Source organism: Nerophis lumbriciformis, linkage group LG03, assembly GCF_033978685.3.
Source record: "Nerophis lumbriciformis linkage group LG03, RoL_Nlum_v2.1, whole genome shotgun sequence".
In the NCBI taxonomy this organism is placed as follows: Eukaryota; Metazoa; Chordata; class Actinopteri; order Syngnathiformes; family Syngnathidae; genus Nerophis; species Nerophis lumbriciformis.
This window is the reverse complement of record NC_084550.2, coordinates 29,165,001-29,180,000: the sequence shown is the minus strand read 5'-3', so window position 1 is coordinate 29,180,000 and position 15,000 is coordinate 29,165,001. Positions and strand designations below refer to the sequence as shown.

At 37.2% G+C, this 15,000-nt stretch overlaps 1 protein-coding gene across 5 annotated transcripts in view; it reads right to left on the bottom strand.

Moving 5' to 3' along the window:
- The window catches only part of col15a1b (collagen, type XV, alpha 1b), a 99,037-nt gene that overhangs the window by 16,568 nt on the left and 67,469 nt on the right, over window positions 1-15,000 (bottom strand). For all 5 annotated transcript variants that reach the window (XM_061936534.2, XM_061936535.2, XM_061936537.2 and 2 more), the window contains 8 exons: window positions 12,681-12,746; window positions 10,088-10,123; window positions 8,615-8,677; window positions 7,737-7,826; window positions 2,027-2,062; window positions 1,825-1,878; window positions 1,545-1,601; window positions 118-177 (listed from right to left, as the gene is read on the bottom strand). In XM_061936534.2, coding sequence (XP_061792518.2) covers window positions 118-177; window positions 1,545-1,601; window positions 1,825-1,878; window positions 2,027-2,062; window positions 7,737-7,826; window positions 8,615-8,677; window positions 10,088-10,123; window positions 12,681-12,746 — 462 coding nt within the window. The remainder of the gene's footprint in view (window positions 1-117; window positions 178-1,544; window positions 1,602-1,824; window positions 1,879-2,026; window positions 2,063-7,736; window positions 7,827-8,614; window positions 8,678-10,087; window positions 10,124-12,680; window positions 12,747-15,000) is intronic.

Genomic DNA, 15,000 nt, shown 5'->3' with positions numbered 1-15,000 from the left:
CTGTTATTGTTTATATTCAATAAATCAGTGAATAAAAGAGAGGACTCTGCAATAAAACTGTCAAAAATGAGTAATCCAGTTATAGACAATAATAATAATAGAAAAATCCAAACTTACTCCATTTAGTCCCATGATTCTCCCTGGAAGTCCAGGTGGACCTGGTGGACCAGGAGGTCCCTAGAAGAGACACATGTGGCGTTATAGACTATATAACTTATGATATTACATTTTACACAATGTTGTTAGTTTATAAGAACATTTGTGTGTCAGTCAGGATTTGATCCAATTATAATATCAGGAAACGTTTTCAAAACAAGTTACAGATTAGAAGAGTTCCTTCTGGACTGAAAACGACTTTTTAGAAATTGTTTCCTATAAAAAAATAAATAAATAGATTGTTGAAAATTAAATGCTTTCAAGTGTAATATCGGAAAATATCGGTATCGTTTTTTGTTTTTTTTATCGGTATCGTTTTTATTTTATTTTATTTTATTTTTTAAATCAACATAAAAAACCCAAGATACACTTACAATTAGTGCACCAACCCAAAAAACCTCCCTCCCCATTCACACTCATTCGCACAAAAGGGTTGTTTCTTTCTGGTTCCTACATTATATATCAATATATATCAATACAGTCTGCAGGGATACATGATTGTACTAACCTTTAACACTTAATTTTACTCATTTTCATTCATTACTAGTTTCTATGTAACTGTTTTTATATTGTTTTATTTTCTTTTTTATTCAAGAAAATGTTTTAAATTTATTTATCTTATTTTATTTTATTAATTTAAAAAAAAAAAGGACCTTATCTTCACCATACCTGGTTGTCCAAATTAGGCATAATAATGTGCAGGGGCGCCGCTAGGGATTTTGGGCCCCATGAAAACAATCTTTACAGGGCCCCCAACACAGTGTCATTATTTTTTCTGTATTATAATTTCATCATCATTAGGGGCCTCTGGGCCCCCCTCCATCATGGGCCCCTAGAATCCGTCTCCTTTACCCCCCCTTTTCGGCGCCCCTGATAATGTGTTAATTCCACCACTGTATATATCGGTTGATATCGGTAATTAAGAGTTGAACAATATCGGATATCGGCAAAAAAGCAATTATCGGACATCCCTATTGAAAATGATGAATGGTTTTAGAATGGGGATGAATAAGAATGATTTAGATGCACCCTTAAAGAACATTCTAGAATGATTTGCTAAATTTACTTTACAGACCAACAGTTGTAAACTAGTCATAAAAATGTATTTAATCCCAGAGCAAAACATGGATTTTAATTTGCTGTAAAAAAAACAACCACAAGTCAGACGTGTCAGCAGAGGAACTTTGCTCTGTTTTGAGGCTGTCGCTTGGCAGCTTGAAACACTAACAAGCTGCTGTGGACTGACTTTCCCACCATCATTTGTAGTTTTTGTAGCAGAGTGGCTCCTTCTCACAAACTCTTCTTCTTGCTTATTTCATCAACTCAAATAGAAATTCACTCAGGAACAGTTTTTGTTGCTATCCAGTCTAAAAAGTGCTTTCTCTTACCGCTTGGCTGACAGAATCTCCTTTTTCTCCTTTTCTGCCAATCATGCCAGGTCGTCCCTGCGGGGAGAAGACCACCATTAGTACCAGTTTAGTATTTAATACCTGTCCTGGGTCACTTAAAGCCAGAGAGAGAGAGATGATGCAGTATTATCTGCTCACAGATGCCACCTGGTGGTCGTTTGAGCACACTGCAGCTCGGCCTGGTTATATTAACCAACCTTCGGTCACACGCAGGATTCTCACAGGCAAAAAGCCACTTTAATAACTGAGAATGACTCACTGAGCGCCCAGGGAATCCATACTCTCCTTTTTGTCCTGGAGGTCCATGTGGGCCCTGAAACACATCAAAAGCTTCTAAATAAGAACATGCATAATGTAGTTTTTATCATACTCTAGTCTTTATCATACTCTAGTCTTTACTGTAGTCTTTACTGTAGTCTTTAATATTTGATTCATCATTGTGGTGATTCACATCCACTCACCTTTGGTCCAGCAGGTCCAGGAAAACCATGGTCACCCTGTCAGAGGAATAACAGAATATTAGCAGCTAGTGGGTCCATGACCATGACTTCTGTTTTGTTTGATCAGCCGTTTTACTGCCGTGTTACAGACACAGTTTGGAAACAATTAAGGTATGTATATAAACATTTACAAAATATTTGTGTGAATAACTAATTTTACAAGATATATATATCTGTGACTTATAGTCCAGTGTGGCTAATATATGGAAAAATACTGTTTTCTTTTAAAGTGTAGTGGGTGTGGCCTATTTATCAGTGCACTCTATAGTTGGGAAAATACGATATGTGCCACAATTGTGTTATTCAGAGTAATTGTCTTTATTTATTTAGTTATGGAATATAAACAAAATAATTCAACATCTATTTTCAGCAATATCATTTTATAATTTAAAGCCGCTGGATGACTTAAGCGGCTGATAAAACAAATTCAATTAATGCGTTCTGGTGTCTGCTGGTGTTTTTTTTCATTTATGTTAATTTTTCATGTAGTTAATATTATTTTATAATATACCTCCTACAGGAATAAAAATGTCATAATACTTACAAACCCTGTTTCCATATGAGTTGGGAAATTGTGTTAGATGTAAATATAAAGGGAATACAATGATTTGCAAATCATTTTCAACCCATATTCAATTAAATGCACTACAAAGACAAGATATTTGATGTTCAAACTGATAAACTATTTTTTTTTTTGCAAATAATTAACTTAGAATTTCATGGCTGCAACACGTGCCAAAGTAGTTGGGAAAGGGCATGTTCACCACTGTGTTACATGGCCTTTCCTTTTAACAACACTCAGGAAACGTTTGGGAACTGAGGAAACTAATTGTTGAAGCTTTAAAAGTGGAATTATTTCATTTTCTTGTTTTATGTAGAGCTTCAGTCGTTCAACAGTCCAGGGTCTCCGCTGTCGTATTTTACGCTTCATAATGCGCCACACATTTTCGATGGGAGACAGGTCTGGACCGCAGGCGGTCCAGGAAAGTACCCGCACTTATTTTTTTACGAAGCCACGCTGTTGTAACACGTGCTAAATGTGGCTTGGCATTGTCTTGCTGAAATAAGCAGGGGCGTCCATGAAAAAGACGACGCTTAGATGGCAGCATATGTTGTTCCAAAACCTGTATGTACCTTTCAGCATTAATGGTGCCTTCACAGATGTGTAAGTTACCCATGCCTTGGGCACTAATGCACACCCATACCATCACACATGCTGGTTTTTTAACTTTGCGGATGGTTCACTTCCCCTTTGGTCCGGATGACACGATGTCGAATATTTCCAAAAACAATTTGAAATGTGGACTCGTCAGACCACAGAACACTTTTCCACTTTGCATGAGTCCATCTTAGATGATCTCGGGCCCAGAGAAGCCAGCGGCGTTTCTGGATGTTCTTGATAAATGGCTTTCGCTTTGCATAGTAGAGCTTTAACTTGCACTTACAGATGTAGCGACCAACTGTATTTAGTGACAGTGGTTTTCTGAAGTGTTCCTGAGCCCATGTGGTGATATCCTTTAGAGATTGATGTCGGTTTTTGATACAGTGCCGTCTGAGGGATGGAAGGTCACGGTCATTCAATGTTGGTTTCCGGCCATGCCGCTTACGTGGAGTGATTTCTCCAGATTCTCTGAACCTTTTGATGATATTATGGACCGTAGATGTTGAAATCATTAAATTTCTAGCAATTGCACTTTGAGAAACGTTGTTCTTAAACTGTTTGACTATTTGCTCACACAGTTGTGGACAAAGGGGTGTACCTCACTCCATCCTTTCTTGTGAAAGACTGAGCATTTTTTGGGAAGCTGTTTTTATACCCAATCATGGCACCCACCTGTTCCCAATTTGCCTGTTCACCTGTGGGATGTTCCAAATAAGTGTTTGATGAGCATTCCTCAACTTTATCAGTATTTATTGCCACCTTTCCCAACTTCTTTGTCACGTGTTGCTGGCATCAAATTCTAAAGTTAATGATTATTTGCAACAAAAAATAAAGTTTATGAGTTTGAACATCAAATATGTTGTCTTTGTAGCATATTCAACTGAATATGGGTTGAAAATTATTTGCAAATCATTGTATTCCGTTTATATTTACATCTAACAATTTCCCAACTCATATGGAAACGGGGTTTGTAAGAATGTAGTGGGTGTGGCCTATTTATCAGTGCACTCTATAGTTGGGAAAATACGATATTGTCATGTCTGTGTAATCATGTTTTGTTTTAAGTCATGTTTTGTTTAGTTATTGGAATCTTTAGTTTCTGGCTTTTCACTCCCTTGTCTTGTCACCATAGCAACCCATTAGTTTTCACCTGTCACGTCACGCACCTGTTTCACGTTTTGAGTCACGCACCTGTTTTCGTTAATCAAGTCTGTAGTATTTAAGTTCAGTGTTTTTAGTTTGTCTTTCTGGTGACATCTCCATATTTATGCTTCTGCACACTCTCCACACCCTTATGATCATTGCTGCTCTTTTTTCATGCCGGTTCCATGCCAAGTAAGTTTTTGTTTATTAAGCCACAGTTAGTGTTTTTTTTGTTGTTCATAGTTTTTGCCTTTGTGCAAGTGTTTGGTTTCATAGTTTGTTCTCCGCCATTGTGCGCGCCTTTTGTTTACTTCTTTTTTTTGTAGTTCTAGTGTTTCAATAAAAAAATGTACTTACATTCCCGTCTCGCCCGAGCCAACTTTCCGTTGCATCCCAGAAAAACTAAACCCCAGGACCAAGTCTTGACAGTATGTCACCAGCAAAACAGTTTTTCTGCACTAAAGTTGGACAGTTTGGACGAGGCTTCTTAGGCGGTCCTGTGCGCGATGGAGGAGGAAACTCTGCGCTACTCCTCCGTGGAGTACAGAGACTCCATTTGGTCCCAGGAATGCGGGGACGCAGCGCAGTGCCGGAAGCGCCGCTCCCGACGAAGGACGTCAGGAAGAACTTCCGCGAGCCTGCAGGACACGCCGCTCCCACATGCCCCTCCCCCTCCGGGCGGAAGCAAGCAGCAGCCAGCCGCCCTGATGACGTCAAAAACCAGGATTTTTTTTTTTTCTGAATTCTTTTTCTTTTGATTCCCCGCCCTCCAGGACTCAAGCCACACCCAAGTCACAAAAAAAGTTTTTTTCACCCACAAAAACACAGGTACACAAAAGACATTTTGGACAATTCAAAGGGGAAGTTACTGCCCCCCTCCGCCCACCCCTAGAGAGAGTTCCAGACCACAGGGAGCGCGTCTGGTATCCGCCCCTTGAGGGGGGGGCTAGGGCTGGGAATTGTTCAGGTGGGGTGGCTCAGCATCACCATGTCAAGCCACAGCCTCCAGCACGGCCGCCACCACCTGTCTTCCGATATGCCAAGCCGCAACCCCCAGCTAGGCCACCTCCACCTGCACCAAAGCTACTGCCAGTAGCTTCACCACGCCAAGCTCCAGTTCTGCCAGTAGCTTCACCACGCCAAGACCCACCACGCCAAGACCCACCACGCCAAGCTCCGGTACCAGCTACACGACGCCAAGTGCCGCCAGTCGCAGCTCCATGACGCCAAGTGCCGCCAGTCGCAGCTCCACGACGCCAAGTGCCGCCAGTCGCAGCTCCACGGCTAGCACCTGTCGCAGCACCACGGCTAGCACCTGTCGCTGCACCACGGCTAGCACCTGTCGCTGCTCCACGGCTAGCACCTGTCGCTGCACCACGGCTAGCACCTGTCGCTGCACCACGGCTAGCACCAGCTGCCGCACCAGCTCCACCACGCCAAGTTCCACGGCAGGCTCCAATACCCGCATCACGCCAAGACCAAGACCCACGCCAAGATCCACGCCAAGTCCAAGACCAAGACCCTCCACGCCAAGACCAAGACCTGCCATGCAAAGACCAAGACCCTCCACGCCAAGACCAAGACCCTCCACACCAAGACCCGCCACGCCAAGACCAAGACCAAGACCCGCCATGCCAAGACCAAGACCAAGACCCGCCATGCCAAGACCAAGACCAAGACCCGCCATACCAAGACCCGCCATGCCAAGACCAAGACCCGCCATGCCAAGACCAAGACCAAGACCCGCCATGCCAAGACCAAGACCAAGACCCGCCATGCCAAGACCCGCCATGCCAAGACCAAGACCAAGACCCGCCATGCCAAGACCAAGACCCGCCATGCCAAGACCAAGACCCGCCACGCCAAGACCAAGACCTACGCCAAGACCAAGACCAAGATCTACGCCTAGACCAAGACCAAGACCCACGCCGAGCTTCGCCACATGACGTGCCACGCCGAGCTTCCACGCCTGCAAAGATGACGACGCGCCTGTCTCCTCGTCAGCCACGGATATGGCCGCTACCTGGTCGCCCGCCACGCCAAGTGCGCCCACCTCCCAGTCGGCCACATATGTGGCCCATGCCGGGTCGCCCACCTCGCCTGCTGCAGCGGCGTTCCACTCGCCGCCGCCACATGACTATGCCTCGATGGATTCGGGGCCACTTGGGCTGGCGACCCACCGCCATGTCCCCCTCCCGCCCTCCCATGACTCTTGTTAATTTTTTTTCTTGGACATCTGGGATCTGTCCGTAAGGGGGGCTTCTGTCATGTCTGTGTAATCATGTTTTGTTTTAAGTCATGTTTTGTTTAGTTATTGGAATCTTTAGTTTCTGGCTTTTCACTCCCTTGTCTTGTCACCATAGCAACCCATTAGTTTTCACCTGTCACGTCACGCACCTGTTTCACGTTTTGAGTCACGCACCTGTTTTTGTTAATCAAGTCTGTAGTATTTAAGTTCAGTGTTTTTAGTTTGTCTTTCTGGTGACATCTCCATATTTATGCTTCTGCACACTCTCCACACCCTTATGATCCTTGCTGCTCTTTTTTCATGCCGGTTCCATGCCAAGTAAGGTTTTGTTTATTAAGCCACAGTTAGTGTTTTTTTTGTTGTTCATAGTTTTTGCCTTTGTGCAAGTGTTTGGTTTCATAGTTTGTTCTCCGCCATTGTGCGCGCCTTTTGTTTACTTCTTTTTTTTGTAGTTCTTGTGTTTCAATAAAAAAATGTACTTACATTCCCGTCTCGCCCGAGCCAACTTTCCGTTGCATCCCAGAAAAACTAAACCCCAGGACCAAGTCTTGACAGATATATGCCACAATTGTGTTATTCAGAGTAGTTGTCTTTATATTTAGTTATGGAATATAAACATAATTCAACATCTTTTTTCAGCAATATAATTTTATAATTTACAGCCGCTGGATGACTTAAGCGGCTGATAAAATAAAGTCAATTAATGCATTCTGGTATCTGCTGGTGTTTTTTTTAATTTATGTAAATTTTTTATGTAGTTAATATTTTATAATTTACCTCCTACACGAATAAAAATGTGGCAATGCTTATTTGTTGTGTTTGGCTCAGTCCAAACGCGTTAATGCGCTGCGGTGTTGTGTTCCCTGGATGCTTTGTGTTGTCTATAGATTGTGAGTCTATGTTGCAGGAAGTGTGTTACGTAATATACAGTAGCTGTGTGCGGCTTGTTCAACATTACACACCAGTTGGCGATCATGATGAAATGACTGAAGGGAAATGAGTGTTTCCATGGGCAAAACCCTCATTTAAATAGGGCGGTCTTGGTAGATCACACGCTATTTAGCACTTTTGATTTGGATGTACTGGAGTAGGTCATTAGAGGTGAACTTCTGTGTAACCTGGATGCCTTTAGGACCCTGGGGGCTCTTTGGTGCAAATGAGAGGGATCCATCAGCAGCAATGGTGACCCCTGGCTCGCCCTTTGCACCCTGGTAGTAGAAAACAACATCAACTATTGGTGAAATCACATCAATACTGTGTGATAATACTGTCAAGGACAGTGTGATAATACTGCCAAGGACAGTGTGATAATACTGTCAAGGACAGTGTGATAATACTGTCAAGGACAGTGTGATAATACAAAATACAAAATAAAAGCATGCGGGGACCATTTAGATTTTTTGTAAAAAAATATATATATGTATGTATATATGTATATAAACTGTGTGTATATATATATATATATATATATATATATATATATATATATATATATATATATATATATATATATATGTATATGTGTGTGTGTATGTATGTATGTGTATGTATGTATGTGTATATATGTGTATATTTGTATGTACATATATGTGTATGTATATTTGTATGTATGTATACATACATACATGTATATATGTGTATATATGTATATATATACACGTATGTGTATATATACATAAATATATATGGATTATATATATATATATATATATATATATATATATATATATATATATATATATATATATATATATATATATATATGTTTATATATATATATATATATGTATATATATATATATATATATATATATATCTATATGTTTATATGTGTACAGTATATAAATGTAACTATGTACATATAATTTTTTACAAAAGAAAAAGATATTAAAATGTGGCCCTTGGTGGTAAGAGTGTGGCCCCTGATGTAAAGGGTTGTTCACTTGCTTTAGTGTGAGCACGTCTCAGTCAGATTGACTACAGTTTGTTTTCTCACCTTCAGCCCTGCTGGCCCCTGGATGCCGGTGGGGCCCATGTTTCCCTTTGGCCCTCTGGGACCCTGGCACGTGAGAAAGAATGAAGGTCAGAGTCACTTGAACATAAGACACAGTCTTGTCAAATCATGTCGTACATTTGCTCTTTCACCTGCCCTTTTATTATTATTTGTAATAATAATAATAATTATTATAGTACATAGTAATGCACACATGAAGATAGTATTTTATTATTGGTAATAATTATTATTATAGTACATAGTAATACACACATGAAGATAGTATTATTTGTAATAATTATTATTATAGTACATAGTAATACACACATGAAGATAGTATTTTATAATTTGTAACAATTATTATTATTATAGTACATAGTAATGCACACATGAAGATAGTATTATTATTTGTAATAATAATTATTATTATAGTACATAGTAATGCACACATGAAGATAGTATTTTATTATTGGTAATAATTATTATAGTACCTAGTAATACACACATGAAGATCGTATTTAAGTAAAACAACTTGCACTGAGCCTGGTCTATAAAATCCGCTACACTTCCCTGATACCGAAGTACATGTCAAACTACTTCCTTAACGTAAATGACCGCCATAACCACAACACCAGGGAGAGCTCCACTAACCACGTTAAACCCAGATTCCCATCTAACAAAGGTCTTAACTCATTCTCCTTCTATGCCACATCAATGTGGAATGCACTCCCAACAGGTATAAAAGAAAGGGCATCTCTATCCTCCTTCAAAAGCGCACTAAAAGAACACCTCCAGGCAACTTCAACCCTAAACTAACACCCTACCCCCTCCACATCCCACCTCCCCGGATTGTAAATAATCAAATGTATTTCTAATGTATATACTTGTTCTTATGCTATCTGAACTCACTATGTTCTCTGCTCGCTGTACATATCCTACCAAGTCACACCTACACTGTTACCATGTCCATTTCTCTGATGATGCAATTGTTGATGACTGAAGTGCTGATATCAACCAAACCCTCCTCATTGTAAATAATGTCAATAATTCAATGTATATACTCTGATGATGAACTTGTGTGATGACTGTATTATGATGATAGTATATTATATATCTGTATCATGAATCAATTTAAGTGGACCCCGACTTAAACAAGTGTAAAAACTTATTGGGGTGTTACCATTTAGTGGTCAATTGTACGGAATATGTACTTCACTGTGCAATCTACTAATACAAGTTTCAATCAATCAATTTGTAATAATTATTATAGTACATAGTAATAGACAGATGAAGATAGTATTTGTAATAATTATTATAGTACATAGTAATAGACAGATGAAGATAGTATTTGTAATAATTATTATAGTACATAGTAATAGACAGATGAAGATAGTATTTGTAATAATTATTATAGTACATAGTAATAGACAGATGAAGATAGTATTTGTGGAAGAGAACAAGTGAAAATGATCTTACAGGAAATCCAGCTTTGCCAGGCAGACCCTCAGGACCCTGCAATACAACACCTGAACATTAGTTCATCTCAACTCTAATCATTATTACACTATTATTACACTATATTACTATATTACACTATTCATTATTACACTATACTACACTAGTCATTATTACACTATATTACACTATTGCACTTCATTATTACACTATTATTACACTAGTCATTATTGCACTATTCATTATTACACTATTATTACACTATTCATTATTACACTATATTACACTATTCATTATTACACTATTATTACACTATATTACTATATTACACTATTCATTATTACACTATTATTACACTATTACACTTCATTATTACACTATTATTACACTATTCATTATTACACTATATTACATTATTCATTATTACACTATTCATTATTACACTATATTACATTATTCATTATTACACTATTCATTATTACACTAAGTTACACTATTCATTATTACACTATTATTACACTATTCATTATTACACTATATTACACTATTCATTATTACACTATATTACACTATTACACTATATTACTATATTACACTATTCATTATTACACTATTATTACACTATTACACTTCATTATTACACTATTATTACACTATTCATTATTACACTATATTACATTATTCATTATTACACTATTACACTATTCATTATTACACTATATTACATTATTCATTATTACACTATTCATTATTACACTAAGTTACACTAGTCATTATTACACTAATATTACACTATTCATTATTGCACTATTAATTCTTAACCAATAATTATTACACTATTCATTATTACACCATTATTATTATTACACTATTCATTATTACACTATTAATTCTTAACCAATAATTATTACACTATTATTATTATTACACTATTCATTATTACACTATTAATTCTTAACCAATAATTATTACACTATTCATTATTAAACTAATATTACACTATTCATTATTATATTATTATTACACTATTCATTATTACACTATTCATTATTACACTATTAATTCTTAACCAATAATTATTACACTATTGATTATTAACCAATAATTATTACACTGTTAATTATTAACCTGTTATTTATTACGCTATTAATTATTAATGTATGAATTATTACGCTATTAATTATTACACTATTCATTATTACACTGTTAATTATTGCACTATTAATTATTAACCTATTAATTATTAAGTTAAAAGTTAAAGTCCCAATGATTGTCACACACACACTAGGTGTGGTGAAATTTGTCCTCTGCATTTGACCCATCCCCTTGATCACCCCCTGGGAGGTGAGGGGAGCAGTGGGCAGCAGCGGTGCCGCGCCCGGGAATCATTTTTGGTGATTTAACCCCCAATTCCAACCCTTGATGCTGAGTGCCAAGCAGGGAGGTAATGGGTCCCATTTTTATAGTCTTTGGTATGACTCGGCCGGGGTTTGAACTCACAACCTACCGATCTCAGGGCGGACACTCTAACCACTAGTCCACTTAATTATTACGCTATTAATTATTAAGCTATTCATTATTACATTATTCATTATTACACTGTTAATTATTACGCTATTAATTATTACACTATTCATTATTACACTATTCATTATTACACTGTTAATTATTACACTGTTAATTATTACATTATTATTACACTGTTAATTATTACACTATTCATTATTACACTATTCATTATTACACTGTTAATTATTACACTGTTAATTATTACATTATTATTACACTGTTAATTATTACACTATTCATTATTACACTTTTAATTATTAACCTATTAATTATTACGCTATTAATTATTACATTATTCATTACACTGTTAATTATTACGCTATTCATTATTACATTATTCATTATTACATTATTCATTATTACACTGTTAATTATTACGCTATTAATTATTACACTATTCATTATTACACTATTAATTATTACACTGTTAATTATTACACTATTCATTATTACACTGTTAATTATTACACTATTCATTATTACACTATTCATTATTACACTATTCATTATTACACTGTTAATTATTACAGTATTCATTACTACACTGTTAATTATTACACTATTCATTATTACACTGTTAATTATTACACTGTTAATTATTACACTGTTAATTATTACATTATTCATTAGTACACTATTAATTATTACACTGTTAATTATTACACTATTCATTATTACACTATTAATTATTACACTGTTAATTGTTACACTATTCATTATTACGCTATTAATTATTACACTATTAAGTATTCATAAAAAGACTGAAAGGAGGCGCTTTAACAGGACCACAGGTTGCAGAGCCGAGCATAGAAAGAGTATGTGCAACTGGGGTTCTAGGTTGGAAGCAAACTTGAGTGAAGGCTTTTGACCAATGCTTTACGACATCCTCTGGTCAAAAGCCCCTCACTCACATGACTCCAGGACGCCATGTTTGCTACCAACCTAGCTGGCCATTCTCTCTCTCTCTCTCTCTCTCCACACGACTGTGACTTTCTCTGCTGACAATGAGAGAAGTCAGCGTGAAGCTTTCACTGCAGTCACTCACAGCCAGCCCAGGTGGTCCTCTGATCTCTGTCAAGTTGAAGACCCCTGCTGTGACGTTGAGGAGCACCTGTGCACACACCCCATCATTACTTTTCATATTCTACTTTTCATATTCTACTTTTCATATTCTACTTTATAAAGGAAACATTGGTACAGTTGAAAAATACTGTACGCACGTGTACAGTACACATATGTACTGCAATACTAGTGATGTAACTGTACACGGTACATACTGTACACACATGTACTGCAATACTAGTGATGTAACTGTACACGGTACATACTGTACACACATGTACTGCAATACTAGTGATGTAACTGTACACGGTACATACTGTACACACATGTACTGCAATACTAGGGATGTAACTGTACACGGTACATACTGTACACACGTACTGCAATACTAGTGATGTAACTGTACATGGTACATACTGTACACATGTACTGCAATACTAGTGATGTAATGTTACACGGTACATACTGTACACATGTACTGCAATACTAGGGATGTAACTGTACACGGTACATACTGTACACATGTACTGCAATACTAGTGATGTAACTGTACACGGTACATACTGTACTGTCAGTAGGTAGCTACTGTAGCAAATAGTGTAAGTAGGTAGCTACTGTAGCAAATAGTGTAAGTAGGTAGCTACTGTAGCAAATAGTGTAAGTAGGTAGCTACTGTAGCAAATAGTGTAAGTAGGTACCTACTGTAGCAAATAGTGTAAGTAGGGACCTACTGTAGCAAATAGTGTAAGTAGGTAGCTACTGTAGCAAATAGTGTAAGTAGGTAGCTACTGTAATAAATAGTGTAAGTAGGTAGCTACTGTAGCAAATAGTGTAAGTAGGTAGCTACTGTAGCAAATAGTTAAAGTAGGTAGCTACTGTAACAAATAGTGTAAGTAGGTACCTACTGTAGCAAATAGTGTAAGTAGGTAGCTACTGTAGCAAATAGTGTAAGTAGGTACCTACTGTAGCAAATAGTGTAAGTAGGTAGCTACTGTAGCAAATAGTGTAAGTAGGTAGGTAGTTTAATAAATAGTGTAAGTAGGTAGCTACTGTAGCAAATAGTATAAGTAGGTAGCTACTGTAATAAATAGTGTAAGTAGGTACCTACTGTAGCAAATAGTGTAAGTAGGTAGCTACTGTAGCAAATAGTGTAAGTAGGTACCTACTGTAGCAAATAGTGTGAGTAGGTAGCTATTGTAGCAAATAGTGTAAGTAGGTAGGTAGTTTAATAAATAGTGTAAGTAGGTAGCTACTGTAGCAAATAGTATAAGTAGGTAGCTACTGTAATAAATACTGTAAGTAGGTAGCTACTGTAGCAAATAGTGTAAGTAGGTACCTAATGTAACAAACAGTGTAAGTAGGTACCTACTGTAGCAAATAGTGTAAGTAGGTAGCTACTGTAGCAAATAGTGTAAGTAGGTAGCTACTGTAATAAATAGTGTAAGTAGGTAGCTACTGTAGCAAATAGTGTAAGTAGGTAGCTACTGTAGCAAATAGTGTAAGTAGGTAGGTAGTTTAATAAATAGTGTAAGTAGGTAGCTACTGTAGCAAATAGTATAAGTAGGTAGCTACTGTAATAAATAGTGTAAGTAGGTACCTACTGTAGCAAATAGTGTAAGTAGGTAGCTACTGTAGCAAATAGTGTAAGTAGGTACCTACTGTAGCAAATAGTGTGAGTAGGTAGCTATTGTAGCAAATAGTGTAAGTAGGTAGGTAGTTTAATAAATAGTGTAAGTAGGTAGCTACTGTAGCAAATAGTATAAGTAGGTAGCTACTGTAATAAATACTGTAAGTAGGTAGCTACTGTAGCAAATAGTGTAAGTAGGTACCTAATGTAACAAATAGTGTAAGTAGGTACCTACTGTAGCAAATAGTGTAAGTAGGTAGCTACTGTAGCAAATAGTGTAAGTAGGTAGCTACTGTAATAAATAGTGTAAGTAGGTAGCTACTGTAGCAAATAGTGTAAGTAGGTAGCTACTGTAATAAATAGTGTAAGTAGGTAGCTACTGTAGCAAATAGTGTAAGTAGGTAGCTACTGTAATAAATAGTGTAAGTAGGTACCTACTGTAGCAAATAGTGTAAGTAGGTAGCTACTGTAGCAAATAGTGTAAGTAGGTAGGTAGTTTAATAAATTGTGTAAGTAGGTAGGTAGTTTAATAAATAGTGTAAGTAGGTAGGTAGTTTAATAAATAGTGTAAGTAGGTAGCTACTGTAGCAAATAGTGTAAGTAGGTAGCTACTGTAATAAATAGTGTAAGTAGGTAGCTACTGTAATAAATAGTGTAAGTAGGTAGGTAGTTTAAT